The 20,632-nt window shown below is 42.0% G+C and overlaps 1 protein-coding gene across 3 annotated transcripts in view; it reads right to left on the minus strand.

Annotated features, from left to right (window-relative positions):
- Positions 1-219: 219 nt before the first annotated feature.
- LOC120920849 (histone PARylation factor 1) overlaps positions 220-20,632 on the minus strand; it is a 33,079-nt gene continuing 12,666 nt past the window's right edge. For 2 of the 3 annotated variants that reach the window (XM_040333214.1, XM_040333198.1), the window contains exons 3-8: positions 18,002-18,188; positions 14,144-14,242; positions 13,894-14,044; positions 10,766-10,853; positions 3,896-4,068; positions 2,821-3,025 (exon numbers count right to left, since the gene is read on the minus strand). In XM_040333214.1, coding sequence (XP_040189148.1) covers positions 2,837-3,025; positions 3,896-4,068; positions 10,766-10,853; positions 13,894-14,044; positions 14,144-14,242; positions 18,002-18,188 — 887 coding nt within the window. In that variant the 3' untranslated portion in view covers positions 2,821-2,836. Of the gene's footprint in view, positions 430-2,820; positions 3,026-3,895; positions 4,069-10,765; positions 10,854-13,893; positions 14,045-14,143; positions 14,243-18,001; positions 18,189-20,632 lie in introns of those variants that run through there. The other variant, XM_040333206.1, reaches the window with a different exon arrangement.

A 20,632-nucleotide genomic window follows, 5' to 3' on the forward strand; every position in this document is an offset into this window, starting at 1 on the left:
GTTCCGTATAAGAGGAGTAGGCTCAGGTTTTGTTTAACTATGCCCCCTTTGAGTCAGTCTCACTACAAGCACAATTTGGCTACACCACAAATTGGGTGTTTAATTTAGCAACATCTTGGGTTGATATATTTATGACCAGTGCCGTGCCTTTAAATTCTTATTCTCAAAACACATCTTTTAACCAATCTAAATACAAAAATAAAGATAAAAATATCTTGCATTACAAAACTCTTTATAGAATAACAGATGAATAAGAACAAAAGCAAAAAACACATTAAACTGTGCTTTTAGTCCATATCATGCATCAAGCTGGTTTACTTGATCCTTCTTCCGATTTGCCAGGTGAGATTCAATTATTTCTGCAAATAGATTCCTCTTCAGGAGCTTGTACGCCAGGGGTAAGAGCTGTCTAGCTACTTTATGAAAGTACTGTAAGAAAAAACAAAAACAGCTCTTCAAACCCATTACTTCAGTTCCATATTGTCCTAGGCTGCAATGATGGTGTACACAGTGTATATAAAAGTCATCTCCAAGTGAACTACAGTTCCTTCAGCAGCAAGGCCACATTCACAAAGCATTAATTGCCAGTTGCAGCAAGAATCCAGTGGTCGGGTTCACATGCGGTTGATGCTGCTCACTCTGCACAAAGAAATGACAGGCCATCAGCGGCTGCAGCTGGCCATGTGTACTCGCAAATTACTTGTTGTTAGGAACAGATGATCGCCCCTGGATAGTGGATACAAGCAGCTTGTGTCCAGGAATCATCATCGGTTCCTAGCTGCAGGTAAACACTCCATTTACTAAAACATCTGAACACTGGCGTATAGCTGTGGCCAATGTGAACAAGCAAGACGACTGCAACCATCAGCATCCACCTGCAGAAATCTGCTGGATTGTTGCAGCTGGCAATAAAATGTAGTGAACAAGGCCTTCCAGTTCAGTTTAGAACCAACAGCCAGATCCCATAACATTACCAATGTTGACCTGAAGTTTTTCAATTTACCCCTGTCAGCAAAATTTAATAAGTCTGTTACTGCTCTCAAATGTAAATCTAACACAGTAAAATTACAATATTATACGTATAGGGTTGTGCCTTCATTGTGCGCACACTTTGTTAAAAATCGTACATCACAGGACACGGAGAGTCATCAGAATCCTTATGACAGCATTATGCTGCCACCTACTGGACGCTGGCAATAGAAAGGCTGCCAACCTCCCCAAGTGAAAGTTAGGAATGCAACTCCAAATAAATTTACTAGCAGTTCAAAGCCAAAATGACCGTTTTCAGTGCAAATATAAATATTTAAGTTACAAACATGTAGCTAGTGTGCTTAACCACTTCCCGACCGGCTCACATACATATACAGCGGCAGGTTGGTTCTCCTGCGCGAATCGCTTTATATGTACGATGTCTCCTTTAAGAGTCATAGCAGGTGCACGCCCACTGCACCGCGGGCGATCTGATGTGTGTGGCCGCAATCCCTGTCGGCCACCCACGATAGCCAGAACGGGGGTGTATGTAAACACAAAACATCCTCGTTCTGACAGGGGAGGAGAGACAGATCATCTGTAGTAATTGCAAACACTGATATGTCTCCTCCCCCATTTAGAAAAACCAGCAAGGGAACACATTTAACCCCTTACATGCCTGTGACATTTACACAGTAATCATTTCTTTTTTTAAAGCCCTGATCACTGTATAAATGTCAATAGTCCCAAAAAAGTGTCCAATCTGTACACCGCAATCAAAAAAAATTAAAATAATGTTTCAATAAATCTACCTCCCATTTTGTAGACGCTATAACTTTTGCGCAAACCAATCAATTTACGCTTATTGGGATTGTTTTCAAAATTGGTCGCTTATTTTTGTTTATAGCGAAAAAAATAAAAATAAAAAAAACTGCCAAGATGTGCAAATACCACTAAAAGAAAGCTCCATTTGTGTGAAAGAAAAAAAAAAAAAAACACAATGTCAATATTGTTTGTACAACATCGCACGACCACGCAATTTTCAGATAAAGCGATGCGGTGCCGTATCGCAAAAAAATTAAAATAACCGGCCTGTCATTAAAGGGGTTGTAATCCCTCCTGTTTTTTCGCCTTAAGGCATCCTATGAATTAAGGTGAACACACCTGCCAGTGACCGGCCGCTCAGCCCCCCCATTTTACTTACCTGAGCACTGGAATTTACCAAAACGCGCTGTCCCTGTGCCCGGGGTTCTGGGCTCTTGATCGGATAGATTGATAGCAGCGCAGCCATTGGCTCCCGCTGCTGTCAATCAAATCTAATGACGCCCGCAAGGTAACCCACCCCCCCCAAAGCTTCTCCTAGGGGGTCAATACGATGAGGTATTGGTTATATTTTTTTTAAATAATCAAAGCTTTACAAATCACTTTAAGGGGGAAAAATCCTTCCAGGGCTGAAGGGGTTTACAGATATAAAAGGGAACCTCGAAAACCCCAAAGCATGTGGGAAAATGCGTTATGGTCTGATGAAACCAAGGTTGAACTACTTTTTGGCCATAATTCCAAAAGATAAATGTTTGGTGCAAAAACACTGCAAATCACCAAAAGAACACCATACCCACCGTGAAGCATGGTGGCGGCAGCATCATGCATTGGGGCTGTTTTTTTCCTTTCTTCAGCTGGAAGAGGGGCCTTAGTAAGGTCATGGTAGGGGGAATCATGAGCAGCTCCAAATACCAGTCAATATTGGCACAAAACCTTAAGGCTTCTGCTAGAAAGCTGAATATGAAGAGGAACTTCATCTTTCAGCATGACAACGACCCAAAGCTTACATCCAAATCAACAAAGGAATAGATTCACCAGAAGAATATTAAAGTTTTGGAATGAGCCCAGACTTGAATCCCATTGAAAATTTGTGGGGTGATCTGAGGAAAGGCTGTGTACAGAAGATGCCCTCGCAAGCTGACAAATTTGGAGCGTTTTTGCAAAGAAGAGTGGGCAAATATTGCCAAGTCAAGATGTGCCATGTTGATAGTCTTTTTGGGTATGAATCGAAGTGCTGTAATAAAAGTAAAAGGTGCTTCAACAAAGTATTAGTTTTATGGTGTGCTCACTTATGCAACCATTCTAAATTTTAGCTCATTTTTACTTCCCTCCACCTAAAAGATTTCAGTCAGTGGAAAAAGTTCTGAGAGAATTTATCCTAGTCTCATTTTCTTTTACATCATAGAAACCCGACTTCTCCTCCTCCCCCCCAACATTCAATGAATGTTTATTGGGATTTTAAAATTATACACGTTATTATACAGAGTAACAAGGTTAAATAACACCACTCAGACAAGGCATAATGTGCAGCAAGCACATCAGTAATGACAAATAGAAATGGTATAGTAAGGAAATTGCATTTATACCATACTCCTAAAAAGTACATCAAACACTGTACGGAGATGTCATTGAGATCCATGGACTCCACATCCGGTAAAATTGAGATAGGTATACCTCTTATACCAGGTTATTTTTCATAGTTGTAGGTTAGGTTTCCAAGAGCCACAAGCTCAGACACATTGGGTGCTTGTGCAGACCTCCAGAGCCCGATGATGAGCATCTTAGCAGACAGGAAGAGTTTAATAGGATGGGATGGGATGGGTCCTAAAACAGGATTTGTGGTAGGATCATTATTTTGAACAAGGCCAAGCTCCCCATTCAGGAGGGTTTGCAGAGCAGATGCTGCTGAACCTCAGCATTAAAGCAAAGTATAGTTGCCAACTTTTAATAGACACTCAGCAAAACCCTGTCATAAGGATTCTGACAGTGCATCATGTCCTTTGATGTACTCCAGGAAAATAATTTTACAGGTAAACCAAAAATCCTAATTTTTCATTTGTAGAATACAACTCCATTGATACAAGGCAAAACAAAAACTACTCACATGTGATCCATAACAGAAGAGATCAATTCCCAGCTCATAACCCATACCATAATCGCACTCATCATTTGCAAACTGAACAAAAGTGATAATTTCCTGAATGGGAGCAAAGGCTTTCATTCTCACATCATCAGTAGGTGCTTCCACAATGGCTTTGCAAATTTTCTTAAGATTCCCTAAGAAGAAGAAAAATAAAAACATACATTTAAAAATGTTACTAAGGATGAGCCGCACTCCCCCGGTTCGGTTTGCACCAGAACAGGCAAAACATTTGTTCGAACACGCGAACACCGTTGAAGTCTATGTGACACGAACATGAAAAATCAAAAGTGCTCATTTTAAAGGCTTATATGCATGGTATTGTCATAAAAAGTGTTTGGGGACCTGGGTCCTGCCCCAGGGGACATGTATCAATGCAAAAAAAGTTTTAAAAAAACTGAAGTTTTTTCGGAAGCAGCGATTTTAATAATGCTTAAAAGTGAAAACAATAAAAAAGTGAAATATTCCTTTAAAAAATTTAAGAAACCGGAAGAGACCCCCAGAGCTGCCTAATAAATTACTTTAAACATTTGTGTAGTGCGTTTTATTTTTGACACCTTTTCCAGATGAATAGGTAGGGGTACAATGTAACCCATTACTCATTTACATAGGATGGGGGGCCCCCTTATTAAAGGGGACTCCCAGATTCCAATAAGCCCCCCGCCCGCAGACCCGACAATGGCCAGGGTTGTCAGGAAGAAGCCCTTGTCCTCATCAACATGGGTACAATGTGCTTTGGGGTGGTGGGCGCGCCCACTGCCTCAAAGCACCCCCCCCCCCCATGTTGAGGGCATGCCAGTGTCACCTGGTGCGATAAAATATGGTGTCACCCCCCCCCCCCCCCCCCCCCCCCAAATAACATTTTTCAAATATTTTTTACCCTACTGTTTGCTCTCCGTTCTCCTTTCTTCCCCTTTTCTCTCTCTCCCTATCCATCTTTCTTGTTCGTTCTATCCCTTCTTCTTTCTCTCCATTTTTCTTTGTCCCCTCCCCCCACCTCTCTTTCTCCAGAACCGGAATTCACATCTCAGGAGCCTATAGGCCAGGGGCGTACCTAGAGCATTTGGCATCCGGGGCGGATCCAATATCTGGCACCCCTTCCCCACGTTAAAATGTAAAAACACCCCACTGTGCCCCCTGCATACCTCTGCATCCTTCAATATCTTTTTGTTACTACTGTGTACCCCTCTCCACAACTGCATCACTGGACCCCTTTACATTACACAGCCCCCTGCATCACTGGACCCCTTTACATTACACAGCCCCCTGCATCACTGGACCCCTTTACATTACACAGCCCCCTGCATCACTGGACCCCTTTACATCTCACAGCCCCCTGCACCTCTGGACCCTTTTACATTACACAGCCCCCTGCATCACTGGACCCTTTTACATTACACAGCACCCTGCACCTCTGGGCCCCTTTACATTACACAGCCCCCTGCATCCATTTACATTACACAGCCCCCTGCATCCATTTACATTACACAGCACCCTGCATCACTGAACCCCTTTACATCTCATAGCACCCTGCATCTCTGGACCCTTTTACATTACACAGCACCCTGCATCACTGCACCCCTTTTACATTACAAAGCCGCCTGCACCTCTGCACCCCTTTACATCACATAGCCCCCTGCACCTCTGGACCCTTTTACACTACACAGCCCTCTGGACCCCTTTACATTACACAGCACCCTGCATCACTAGACCCCTTTACATTACACAGCACCCTGCATCACTAGACCCCTTTACATTACACAGCCCCCTGCACCACTGGACCCCTTTACATCATATAGCCCCCTGCACCTCTGGACCCTTTTACATTACACAGCACCCTGCATCACTGCACCCCTTTTACATTACACAGCTACCTGCACATCTGGACCCCTGCATGTTACACAGACCTCCTTCAGTGCAGACACCCCCCCTTAGTGCAAATCCACCCCCCTCAGTGCAAACACCCCCTTAGTACAACCACCTCCCCCCCTTCAGTGAAATCCCCCCAGGTGCAACCCCCCCCCCCCCCCTCCCCATTCAGTACCTCAGATCATCGCAGACAGCGCCACGGCACATGGACAGAAGGTCCCCTCGGCCCCTCCCCCTCTGTACACACAAACAGAGAGGAGGGGGCTGTGCCTGTGTGCCGACTGCCGAGCACCGCTAACAGCCCGTGGCTGTGAGAGGAGGGGATGGATGGTGCTGCGGTGTCACCCCGCAACCCCCCTCCTCTTGTACTGCGGTGCGCGGCGCTCCGATTCCGCGGCGCTCATCGCCCCCCCCCCCCCAATCGGGATGGTGTCACCCCTCTAGCGGGTGTCACCCCCGGTGCGGACCGCACCCCCCTAGCAACGCCTCTGGGGCATGCAGCCTGGTACAGTTCAGAAGGGGGGGCGCTCGCTCACCCCCCACCCCCTTTCCTGACCAGCCGGCTGCATGCTCGGATAAGGGTCTGGTATGGACTTTGGGGGGACCCCCCATGCCGTTTTTCGGCGTAGGGTGTACCCCTTAAAATCCATACCAGACCAAAGGGCCTGGTATACTCTTAGAGGGGGAACTAATACCGTTTAACATTTTGCGTGGAGTTCACCCTAAAGATTCATACCAGACAAAGTGCCTGGTATTGTCTGGGATCGAAGTCGGATTTCTGTTCATTGACGTCGGACTTTAAGTCGCAGGGCAAAGTCAGATCCAAAGTAATACGACTGTCGTGTCGTACCAGTGTGAACCTGGCCTCAGAAGTAAAATAATTAGTGAAATGATGTCCACCTGTGTCACATGATCTGTAATATATATATATATATATATATATATATATATATATATATATATATATATATATATATATATATATATATATATATATCCAAAACACTGCCATAAAGACCAAGGAACTCTCCAAACAGGTAAGGGACAATGTTGTTGAGAAGTACAAGTCAGGGTTAGGTTATATATATATATATATATATATATATATATATATATATATATTATATATATATATATATATATATATATATATATATATATATATATATATATATATAATTTTTTTTTTTTTGATGATCCATAGGAGCACCACCAAATCTATCATAACCAAATGAAAAGAACATGGCACAACAGAAAACCTGCCAAGAGACGGCTGCACACAAAAACTCACGGACTGGGCAAGGAGGGCATTAATCAGAGAGGCAGCACAGAGACCTAAAGTAACCCTGGAGGAGCTGCAGAGTTCCACAGCAGAGACTGGAGTATCAGTACACAGGACGACAATAAGCCATACGCTCCATAGAGTTAGGCTTTATGGCAGAGTGGCAGAAGAAAGCCATTACTTTCAGCAAAAAACAAAATGCCAGAATGTATGGAGGAAGGTGCTCTGGTCTGATGAGACTAAATCTTAAATTTTTGGCCAAAGAAAACGCTTTGTCTGGCGCAAACACATCACATAAAGAACACCATCCCCTACAGTGAAACATGGTGGTGGCAGCATCATGCTGTGGGGATGTTTTCAGCAGTCAGGACTGGGAAACTGGTCAGAGTTGAGGGAAATATGGATAGTGCTAAATACAGGGATTAAAACCTGTACCACTGATGTGATTTGAGGCTAGGACGGAGGTTCACCTTCCAGCAGCAAAATGACCCCAAACGCACTGCAATGTATGTTCAGAGGCAGTTGGACGCTTTTTTTCAACTGCTCCTGAACTCATTCAATGTTATCCTATGTGACCATGTACATAGTCTCGTTTATTGCAATTTTTATACAGTTACGTGTAACAGCGTTTCTTTGTAAGCAAAAAAATGGGTTCAGACGCAGAAGATTTCCACGTTTCAGTTGCCAAATGCAACTAAACGCGGTAACCCGTGTTTAGCAGCGTTTCGTTAATAGCCGGTTTTCGCCATTAAAATTTTTTTTTTTAAAAAAATAAAAATAAATAAATAAAATTAAATAAATAAAATTAAATAAATAAATATTTTTTTTTATTTTTTAACACTTCTAAGTGCAAAAACGCCACTAAACGCAGCATGCAAGCACAGCAAAACGGACGTTTTAAATGTGGTTTACCATCTGTCAAGTTTAATCATTTAGGAGCAGTTGTAAAAACGTCCTGTGTACATGGAGCCTAAGGGAAACATGTAAATGTGTTGGAATGGCCTAGTCAAAGCACAGACCTCAATGCAATAGAAAATCTGTGGTCAGACTTAAAGATTGCTGTTCATAAGTGCAAACTATCCAACTTGAAAGAGCTGGAGCAGTTTTGCAAGGAGGAATGTGCAAAAATCTCAGGACTGCAGTATTTTCAGCTGCTGACTTTTAATTTTCTTTTTAGTCAGAACTCCGCTTTAAAGGGGGGGTGAATAGTTATGCATATTTACTTTTTCTGTTATTTTGTCCTATTTGTTGTTTGCTTTACAAAAAATTAAAATAAAACACACACATCTTTAACGTCGTGGACATCTTCGGTAAATTAAATGATGCAATTCCTTGAACAATCCATGTTAATTCCAGGCTGTGAGGCAACAAAACACGAAAAATGGCAAGGGGGTGAATACTTTTGCAAGGAACTGTGCACACACAAACAGTGGGTGGTTGGCAAGTGGATAATTGAAAGTGGAACTTTACCCATAACAATTTGCTAAAAATAATGTTCTGTTGCAAGAAACATGCATCCTTATGGAAGAGCCCTGGGGCCATCATAAAAAAAAAAATACTAAATTCTGAGTTTCAAAGTCAGAATTCTGAGATTAAAAAGACAGAATTCTGAGTTTCAAAGTCAGAATTCTGAGTTTCAAAGTCAGAATTCTGAGTTTCAAAGTCAGAATTCTGAGTTTCAAAGTCAGAATTCTGAGTTTCAAAGTCAGAATTCTGAGTTTCAAAGTCAGAATTCTGAGTTTCAAAGTCAGAATTCTGAGTTTCAAAGTCAGAATTCTGAGTTTCAAAGTCAGAATTCTGAGTTTCAAAGTCAGAATTCTGAGTTTCAAAGTCAGAATTCTGAGATTAAAAGTCAGAATTCTGAGTTTCAAAGTCAGAATTCTGAGTTTCTAAATATAGTAGTCTCTATTAGGAGGATTTTAGGAGCAATTAAGAATAATGTAGTAACACCCATAGAACATCATTCTGCAGACATACAAGTCTTTTGCTCTGTATATAGATCTGTAAATCTATTTAAGTTACAGCATACAGTATGGGGAAGCAGGCAGTGCTGGGCTCTCTGGTTCCTCCATTTGCTGTCATCTGCTCTAACATAAAGAGGGATGCTGAAAACGAGTGTATTCTGTGTGTGAGTGGGGGGGGGGGGGGGGGGGGTGACACAGCTTCCATAGCTAACAGAACACAATGCACCCCAACTTTAAGGAAACATTGCACTGTTGCCCCAACATGAGGGAATTGTGAATGGCTAGAAGGCAGAAGGACAATGTGTGTCTATGGTCAGAACGGCTTGATCATAGCAATTACATGTCTGGACTAATTCTTACAGAGAATGAACCCCATATTAAACCTAAAATAACAGTAGAGTTGTATGATTTGGGTTATAGCTCAATGGTTAGAGTAATAGACTTCTGTGTTTTTAAGTTTTGGGTTCGAATCCAGCTCAGAGCTTAATTTTTTGAAGACATATACATTTTCAATTTATTGATTTACTAATATTGGTATTGGGACATCTCTATTTTAATCTAAGAGCAATGTATAAAATAATATGTATATATACATATAACTTAAAAACAAATTGTGCTGTCTCCTGGATTCGAACCCACAAAATATGAAACCCAAGTCTGTCACCCTATGCATTAAGCTATTTCTCAAGCTATATACCTGTATCGATTTGTGTAATATGAGGTTCATTCTCTGTAAGAATTAGTCCAGACATGTAATTGCTATAATCAATCCGTTCTGAACAAAGACACACATTGTGCTCACAATTCCCTCTTGTTGGGGCAACAGTGCAATGTTTCCTAAAAGTTGGGGTGCATTGTGTTCTGTTATCTATGGAAGCTGTGTCATCCCCCCCCCCCACTCACACACACAATACACTCGTTTTCAGCATCCCTCTTTATGTTAGAGCAAATGACAGTAAACTGTGGGACTGTAGAGGAACCAGAGAGCCCAGCATTGCCTGCTTCCCCATACTGTATGCTGTAACTAAGATAGATTTACAGATCTATATCTAGAGCACCAGACTTGTATGTCTGCAGAATAATGGTCTATGGGCGTTACTACATTATTGCTAATTGCTCCTAAAATCCTCCTAATAGAGACTACTATATTTAGAATCTCAGAATTCTGACATTTAATCTCAGAATTCTGACTTTGAAACACAGAATTCTGACTTTGAAACACAGAATTCTGACATTAAATCTCAGAATTCTGACATTTAATCTCAGAATTCTGACTTTGAAACACAGAATTCTGTCTTTTTAATCTCAGAATTCTGACTTTGAAACTCAGAATTTAGTATTTTTTTTTTATGATGGCCCCAGGGCTCTTCCATACATCCTACATTAATATTTATGCTACCGAAATTTGCTGAAGCCAAAGCCTATGAACAGCAGTAAATACTTAGGCTGTCAGCAGATCGGCCTATACAAATTCAGCACAGTGCTTAAAAATAGAGAGCGACTGGGTAAGTGTCGAGCAGGGTCAGACCGTGTATTGCTGAATTTGAAACTGTATACACTTATTTGCAATGCTTTACGAAGCTATCCCTGCAAAAGGGGCCAGTCTGAAGTGATCTAGCAGGGCTTATATTTTCTGACTAAAGTTCCACTTAAAGTAGCCAGCATTTGTGTTAAAGAGAAACAAAAAGATTAAATAGTGTAAATGATTCCAAAACTTACCATCTGTTTCAGGAAGCTCCCTGTATCCAACATCATTCTTATCTACAGGGACCACCAGACCAGCACCATGGAAAGACTTGGTCACCACCTGATAACAGGAAGGGTAGAGGGATGGAGACAGAGGAACAGTTACAGGAAAATAAAAAATTGAAAATCAGACAAAGACCTGCTCCAAATCAGGTTAGTTAGGACAATTTCTTTTAAATAGATGAAAAAAAATAAAGTATCCCAACTCTAGATAAAGTTGGTCTCCATTTCACTTGGGAGTAAGTGAAACTCAGACAGGTTTTTATTGCTGCTGTTGCACTTGTTGGAAAGACTTTACTGCACTTCCTGTTTTTGTAACCAAGCAGAAGTGAAGCAATGATCTCCATGGGAACAAAAGACCAATTACAAAAATTCAGAAAGTGTCCCAAAAACAAACAGGCAGCACTTAAGCGTTCCATCAGAATGTAGCCTTTTCGCTTAGCAGCATCTGGCAGATCAAATAAATGCATTTAAACATCTGAGACTAACAATCAGATACAAAATTCAAAAGAGAGAAAGTACACCAAACACAGGATGGACTGTGGGTGTCTGTGGTAGTGCAGTGCCACGTCCTACATATGTTGGAAAGATAATTGTTGAGGACAAAAATGGACTTTATAGGCACCAATTATAAAAATATGAATACGTTTATTGATGCAATTCCCATAGGGGTTATTGGACCAACATTACAATAAATGCATATAAAAAATTAAAACAAGAGGATTAACACAGAAACAACTGTATTATACAGCAAAAGGTCAGAATTATCCAATAATCCAGAAGAGGCATCAAATAAAATCTCAGAAGAGATATGATATAAAGACTAGCATACATAGTAGATCTACTATGTATGCTAGTCATCATATCTCTTCTGAGATTTTATTTGATGCCTCTTCTGGATTATTGGATAATTCTGACCTTTTGCTGTATAATACAGTCGTTTGTGTTAATCCTCTTGTTTTAATTTTTTATATGCATTTATTGTAATGTTGGTCCAATAACCCCTATGGGAATTGCATCAACAAACGTAATTATATTTTTATAATTGGTGCCTAAAGTAAATTTTTGTCCTCAACAATTATCTTTCCAACATATGTAGGACGTGGCACTGCACTACCACAGACACCCACAGTCCATCCTGTGTTTGGTGTACTTTCTCTCTTTTGAATTTTGTATCTGATTGTTAGTCTCAGATGTTTAAATGCATTTATTTGATCTGCCAGATACTGCTAAGCGAAAAGGCTACACAAGATCGATGACGTCATTCCTACAGCCACACCCCCCTACACTAGTAAACACATACACAGTGATCCCTAAATGTTACAGCGCCCCCTGTGTTTAACTCCCAAACTGCAACTGTCATTTTCACAACAATGCAATTTAAATGCATTTTCTGCTGTGAAAATGACAATGGTCCCAAAAATGTGTCAAAATTGTCCGAAGTGTCCGCCATAATGTCGCAGTCACGGGAAAAAAAAAAAAAAAAAAAAAAAAAAAAAAAAAAAAGCTGATCTCCGCCATTACTAGTAAAAAAAATAAAAATGCAAAAAAACTATCCCCTATTTTGCAAACGCTATAAATTTTGCGCAAACCAACCGATAAACGATTATTTTTACCAAAAATAGGTAGAAGAATACGTATCGGCCTAAACTGAGGAAAAAAAAAAAATGTTTATATATGTTTTTGGGGGATATTTATTACAGCAAAAAATATTGCATTTTTTTCAAAATTGCCGCTCTATTTTTGTTTATAGCACAAAAAATAAAAACCGCAGAGGTGATCAAATACCACCAAAAGAAAGCTCTATTTGTGGGGAAAAAAAGGACGCCAATTTTGTTTGGGAGCCACGTCGCACGACCGCGCAATTGTCTGTTAAATCGACGCAGTCCCGAACTGTAAAAACCCCTTGGGTCTTTAGCCAGCATATTGGTCCGGGGCTTAAGTGGTTAATGTCACTTTTCACCCACACAGCATTGTTGATGCTTCTGTGGTACCGACCTCTATCAGAGAATTCAGGACAGCAGTGGACCATGTAATCAAAATACCAATCCCCCACTGGACAATCTGCACTAAAGCACAATCTTACCAGAGCAGAGAAACCTGCCATAAAATCTCTATAATCCAACTACACCCAGGATCGCAATAACCAGAATAAAGAGATCAGTGAACATTTGCTTCATGATCCCTCTGCAAAGTGTGAACACAGAGTCGCATCTGAGTTTTTGTATTGCACAGCTACACATTTATTATAATAAAATTATTTATACATATATACACACATATACATATACACACACACACACACACACACACACACTCCTGTTGTCCAGCACACACACAAATGAATGCGAATACACGAGCATGTAAAACATCTACGTAACACACAATTGTCATTGTCGCATATTCTCACTAAATGCAGATTTTAACCATTGCTATGGAAGGGAAGTAGTTAACCACTTAAGACCCGGACCAATATGCAGGTTAAGGTTAATCGCAATAAGCGTTTATCGATTGGTTTGCGCAAAATTTCTAGTGTTTACAAAATAGGGGATAGTTTTTTGGCATTTGTATTACAATTTTTTTATTTTTTTTACTACCAATGGAGGCGATCAGCGCTTTTTTTCATGACTGCGACATTATGGCGGACACATTTTTGGGATCATTGTCTTTCACAGCGAAAAATGCTATAAAAATGCACCGAATCCTGTGAAAATGACAATGGTAGTGAAGGGGTTAACCACTAGGGGGCGCTGTAGGGGGTTAAGTGTGACCTCATGTGAGTTTCTAACTGTAAGGGGGCGGGGCTGGACGCATGACGTCAGGGAACAGACGATCACCGACATTGCCACACAGAAGAAAGGGGAAGGTGTGTTTACACTCACCTCTCCGTTCTTCAGTGCCTGTGACCGATCGCGGGACACCGGCGGTGATCGGGTCGATAGATAGATAAATAGACAGACACATACATACATACATACATACATACACACATCCCTGTGCCCAGCCGTGCCATTCTGCCGACGTATATAGTCGTGCGGTGGTCATTAAGTGGTTAAAAGAAATAAGCCAAACAATGCGTAACAGAAAACACAAGTACTAACTTTCTTGTTTCTCCGTTTCATGGAGTTAGATTTCTGTTCCATTGAGTAACCCAATTTATCTGCTGCAGCTGTAAGTTTCTCGATCAAACCTTTTATTGTGGCAACTGTATTTTTATCAGAAACTTCTTTTAACTTCTTTGTTGCAAAAAGCCTAGAAGAAAAAGAAAATCAATAAACAAAAAAAAAAAAAAAAACTAACTTGTCACGCTTTAGGATTTTTTTTTTTTTTTTTTAATTGACGGGTGCTTACTTGACAGCAGAAAACACATTATCTCCGGATGGAGTGATGAGGCACCCTTTAACGGCTTCATTAGTGCCAACAAAAACCGGCATCTCCTCTGGAGAATCTCTGAAAAACATAAATTGACAAAGGTCTTTGACATACAGAAAATATACATGCAATAGGAGACTTCACAATGCACGGGGGTTTTAAATATACACAAAAACGTGATGCATAGGAAAAGTTTACATTAAATCAGATTATGCTTCCAGATGTAACCTAGAATGACAGCAGAAAAAAAAACCAACAGGCTGCAACACTTTCAAATCATAAAATGGAAGTACTGTATTAACTGTATATATGCAATAGGAAAATGAATGCATATATAACGGTGCATTCATAAAGTATTCAGACCCCCGCCACTTTTCAATTTTGTGATGTTGCAGCCCGATAATACAGTTGTTTAAATTCCCCCCCCCCCCCTCCTTAATCTACACCAGGGATATGCAATTAGCGGACCTCCAGCTGTTGCCAAACTACAAGTCCCATCATGCCTCTGCCTCTGGGTGTCATGCTTGATGCTGTCAGAGTCTTGCTATGCCTCATGGGACTTGTAGTTTGGCAACAGCTGGAGGTCCGCTAATTGCATATCCCTGATCTACACCCAGTACCCCATGAATACAAAGTTAAAACAGAATTTTTGAAAAAAATAAATAAATACATTTGTTAAGGGCAGAATTTTTTTTGTAGCCTTCCCCCAGATCTGTGCCTTGGAATAATCCTGTCAGCTTTGCAGGCAGTTCCCTTGATCTTATAGCTTTTGCCGTTACAGTATGCATTGTCAGCTGTGAGGCCTTTTACAGAGGAGGTGTGTGCCTTCGAAATCATGTCCAATTAGTTTAATTTACCACAGGTCAATCAAGGCGTAGAAACATCTCCGCAACAATTAAGAGAAATGGGAGGCACCCGAGCTAAATTTCAAGTGTTGTTGCAAAGGGTCTAAATAATTATATATATATATATATATATTATATATATATAAGTTTTGTTCAAAATTATTCAACCCCCCAATACTGTAAATGGTTTTAGGGAATTTGGTGTACATTTGTAATTGTATTCAGAATGAAATCCTACAAAGACTTCTTAAAGAACCATATGCAACTAAAATGACATCAATTGGTTTTGTAATACAGTAGTAAATGTTTATTTTGTGAATTCTTCATTTACACAATTATTCAAGCCCTTAGGGCCCTTTCACCTGGGGCGGATCAGTAATGATCCCCCTCCGTGTGTCCGTACAGCTCAGCGGGGATCCTCCGTAAAATCCCCGCTGAGCTGGCAGCTGACAGGGCGGTCCCCGCACACTGTGCAGGGACCGCCCTGTCCTTCCTCCACTCTCCCCTATGGTGAATCGGATGAATACTGACCGTGTGTCCGTGTTCATCCGATCCGATAGGCGGAAGAAAAAATAGGGTTTTCTTCCGTCCGAAAATGCGGATCTTTGCGGAGGCGGACAAATTACGGGTGTCAGCGGATGTAATCACATAGGGACCCATGTATGTCCCGTAACGGACGGATGAAAATGCGGACATACGGTCCGTTTGTGTGAAAGGGCCCTTAAAGACTACCACTCTGAAGAACAGAGGTTCATTGAAGTGTTTTCAATCAGGTATTGAAAACACCTGTGGATGTCAGGGAGCAGCAATAAAGCCTAATAAGCACCAATTAGGCAGCTTTAAAATGACTGATACTCAGCTCCTTCTAGACATTTACTGGTGTGGTTACAAACATGGTAAAGTCAACAGAATGGTCCAGGAAGACAAGAGAAGAGGTGATTACTCTTCACAGGAAGGGCAATGGCTATAAGAAGATGCAAAGATGTTAAACATACCAAGAGACACCATAGGAAGCATCATTCGCAAATTCAAGGCAAAGGGCACTGTTGAAACACTACCTGGTCGTGGCAGAAAGAAGATGCTGACTTCGACTGCTGTGCGCTACCTGAAGCGTAGAGTGGAGAAAATTCCCCTTGTGACTGCTGAGGAACTGAGAAAAGATTTGTCAGATGTGGGTACTGAAGTTTCTGCTCAGACAATACGGCGCACACTGCGTAATGAAGGCCTCCATGCCAGAATTCTCAGGCGCACCCCCTTGCTGTCTCCAAAGAATAAGAAGAGTCGACTGCAGTATGCCAAAAGTCATGTGGACAAACCACAGAAGTTTTGGGATTGTGTTCTGTGGACTGATGAAACAAAATTAGAACTGTTTGGGCCCATGGATCAACGCTATTTTTGGAGGAGGAAGAACAAGGCCTATGATGTAAAGAACCTTGCCTACTGTGAAGCATGGCGGGGGTCAATCATGCTTTGGGGCGGTTTTGCTTCTGCAGGTACAGGGAAGCTTCAGCGTGTGCAAGGTACCATGAATTCTCTTCAGTACCAGGAGATATTGGATGACAATGTGATGCAGTCCGTCACAAGCCTGAGGCTTGGGAGACGTTGGACCTTTCAACAGGACAATGATCCCAAGCTTACCTCCAAGTCCACTAGAGCATGGTTGCAGATTAAAGGCTGAAACATTTTGGAGTGGCCATCGCAGTCACCAGACTTAAATCCGATTGAGAACCTCTGGTGGGACTTAAAGAAAGCAGTTGCAGTGCGCAAGCCTAAAGCCCCGTACACACGGTCGGACTTTTGGCCAACCAACTTCAAAATCTGCAACTTTTCGAATTTGTCCGACCGTGTGTAAGTTCCATCGGACCAACTTTTTTGGGTTTCATCGGACCAAAAAGTTGGGTCTGCGAACAGACCAACTTTCCGACAAAGTACAAATGCGCATGCTCAGAACCAATGTTAAACTCAACCAACAATAGCAGAAGTTAACCAAAGGGTGGCGGTAAAGAGCAGAAAAACCACGCGATGTTGGGAAAGTGTTAGAAAAGTTTGCAGATAAGTCCGAGCGTGTGTATGCTATGGGTGTGATCGGACAAATCAATTAGGACAAAAATCCAAGGGAAATTTTGTTGGATGTCCGACCGTGTGTACGAACCTTAAGAATGTGACTGAACTGGAGGCTTTTGCCCATGACGAATGGGCGAAGATACCCGTAGATCGCTGAAAGACACTTGTGTCAAGCTATGCTTCACGTTTAAAAGCGGTTATAACTGTAAAAGGATGTTGTACTAAGTACTAAGATTGAATGTCACTTGGGGGTTGAATAAAACTGATAATGATGTAAGCACAGAAAAGACATTTGTGGTTATTTCATTATAAATGTTATGTTATATTTGTCTGACCTACACGTGCCTCTTTGATTTTGATCATTCAGTCATCCTGCTTACAATTAAATCAATGTCAAACTGGCCAAAACAATCAATTTCAGTGGGGGTTGAATAATTTTGAATACAACTGTATACATATACACGCATGCCAATGCAATATTTCAGTTTTTCCTTTTTGATACATTTGCAAACTTTTCTAAAACTTTTTTCATTTTGTCATTATAGGGGAACGGGGTGTAGATTAATGAATACATAATGAATTTAACTAGTTGCCGCCTGCCCACCGTCAAATGACGGTGGGGTGGTGCGGCTCTCATTCTGGGACGGCAGCATCCCAGAACGGCCGCTCTTGCGGGGGCGCAGCGATATCGGCTGGCCGTGTTGCTAGGACATGGCGCGACTCCGATCTCTGTAAAGAGCCACGTCCATGGCTCTTTAACCATGTGTCCAATTACAGCCAGTCACATGTAAACACTGAGATGCCGGTAATCGGCTCGCTTCACACAGAGAGTGTTCTGTCATGACAAACTGCTCCAGTCCTGCATTTATTCAATGTAAAGTAATGTTCAATGTCATTTTTTGCAGACAGACACTTTCATATTTCTTACCTGTAGTAGCCCATGTGAAATTGTGTTCTGCTGTCCCCATCAATAATGGTCTGAAATTCTGGAGGATCATAGAAAAACCTCCAGTGCAGGTTATAATTCACATCAGAATTTTTCTTAGATGCGTGTTTACCAGAAATAATATCATATGGGCCTACAAGCTGAAGACCAAGAGTGTCCTTCAAAACATCTGAAACCAGATAATGTCTTCATTAGTTACAAAGTAATAATGTTTTCATGCTGGTTAACTCCAGGAAAGAAAAAAATTCTAATTTCAGACAAAAATCGTTTTCTGTTTCAGCCCCCTCATCTAAGAATTTATACGCTACAATATATTTTTGGGGGGGTTTAGGCAAGCTTGAAAGTGGTTGTAAACCTCAGACATGAAATATGAACAAAAAAAATAAAAAATTTACACACACACACACACACACACACACGTCTCACGGAACCCCTGCTAAAAGTTTCTATCTACAACTCATGGTACATTAGACCTGCGCGATTAATCGCGGAGAGAATCGCGATTTCGATTCTCCTCCTCCGCGATCTCCCCTCAGAATGACCGACGATTCTCCTACATGTCACCGCCGTCCACGTAACCAGTGTGGAACGCAAATGCCGCCGACATCGAAACCGACGTCAGCAGCCTGCGCTGCTGGATAGATGCCTGAGCTTCTCTCACAACAGTAGTTTGTATCCATGCACCACCAAGTGGTTGCCGGCGGTACTGCTTCTGATGTATTAAACCTTCTCACAGTTCTGTACAACTGTGTGTATGCATGCGCCACCCAATGGTTGCTTGCAGTACTGCTTCTGATCTATAAAAAAAAAAAAAAAAAAAAAGGAGACCAGTGATATGTGTATAATGTTAAAGACCATATAACTCCTATGAAAAAAATCAGAATCAAAGTTTTATTCTGCTTTTTTCATAGGAGTTATATGATCTTTAACATTATAGACATATCACTGGTCTCTTTTTTTATATATTCATATTTTCAGATAAATCACAGGTTTATTTATTTTTTTTTTTTTTGGGGGGGGTTCTGGCATTACATTTTTGAGAATCGTGAGAGAATCGTGATCTTTTGTCTAAGCAAAAGAATCGTGATTCTCATTTTGACCAGAATCGTGCAGCCCTATGGTACATTAGTGTGATGATCGTGGGAAGAATGCTTTTTACACGTGTGCCGCTGGGAAGAATTACCCCCTTTCAGGTGGCTAAAAGGATCAATGGTGTCAGTGGTAACTAATTGGAGGCACAGAAGTTGCTCAAGGAACCCTTAGCAACCCATTTACCAAACCTTGATCTATAATGTGTACTTGTCCCAATCCAAAGCACCAAATGTAATTTCTGTTTGCTGCTTTGTTCCTCTGCCATCTGCATGAATCACTTCTGACAAGTTTTCTTGACACCCAAAAAGATGACAGAGGAGGTAACTCCAGCTAAACGACAGCCTCATTCACAAATCACCACATGGCTGATTAAGAGCTCCTGCGTGGCATTGAAACATTGCACTGATGAGTTTTGTGATTTCTACCTTCCTATTGGGAAAGAAATGTGCCGACGAGTACACCCGGGGAGAAAAACAGACTACCAGTGCTGTACTCGTTCTGAAAATGCCAAGTTTTCCAGTTGTTTATGAATTCAATACTCATAGCATGAGTATCAGAAAAGCATTGGAATAGCTTATCGCTAAACTTATCTTAAAGGGGTTTTGCACACATCCCTTGTAATAGGAATCGTTTGTGACAGGTCTTCTTTATGGAGAGATGCAGGGGGGGGGGGGAAAATAAGACCCCACATCTCTCCTCCAGGCTGGCAAGCATATCCCATGCTTACCAGCCGCGATCGTCATAACGTCACGCCCGGGCCTCTGAGGGTCATAGAGATGACTGGTGACCATCTGGTAAACGGAAATCTCTATGGTCATCATCCGCCGACATGCAAAAAACAGCATGCGGGCTACAAGAAAATGGCCACCGAGCGGCAATAAGAGCGCCCGTCACCGGGAAAATGGCGGCCAAACACACAGTGACATAAAGCAGCAAAAGTACCAGACCCTGCAGGTCCCCGCCCCCGCACACACGGCATCACAAAAAGGCATACAGCACCCCACAGCAGCCACAGGTAGGACGGAGCCCCCCAGGCGAACCCCCCCCCCACCTCACGGCCGCCACCCAGAATGCGGGGAAGGAGGGAGAGGAAGGTAGAGAGGAAAGCAGGGCGGACCCTCGATCGACCTCCCCGGGAATGCACCAGCCGAACCACCATGCCAAGGCAAGGGGAAACTACTTACCCATCCTGCGACCACCGGCTGGAGGCATTTCAGACAGACCCAGCGTCCGCAGTAGTTACAGCATGGCTGTCGGCCCGGCACACTGTGACTCGGCCATAGAGACCGGTCTTATGTGTGCCCTGGAGCATATAGCTCACCGGCCACCCCTGGAGCAACGGGGCATGTCGTGGACGGCCCAGCAGGTAGCTAAAGGCCGGCACATGCTCGATGGCCGAACATGGGGGGGGGGGGGGGACTACAAGGATCCAGCCTGTCACCCAGTCGGCAGTTGATTGACGATCCCAGGATCCAAAAATGCAGGAAAAAATAAAATAAAAGCGAAAAAAAAAAAAAAAAC

This window comes from Rana temporaria, chromosome 1, assembly GCF_905171775.1.
Source record: "Rana temporaria chromosome 1, aRanTem1.1, whole genome shotgun sequence".
NCBI classification, from domain to species: Eukaryota; Metazoa; Chordata; class Amphibia; order Anura; family Ranidae; genus Rana; species Rana temporaria.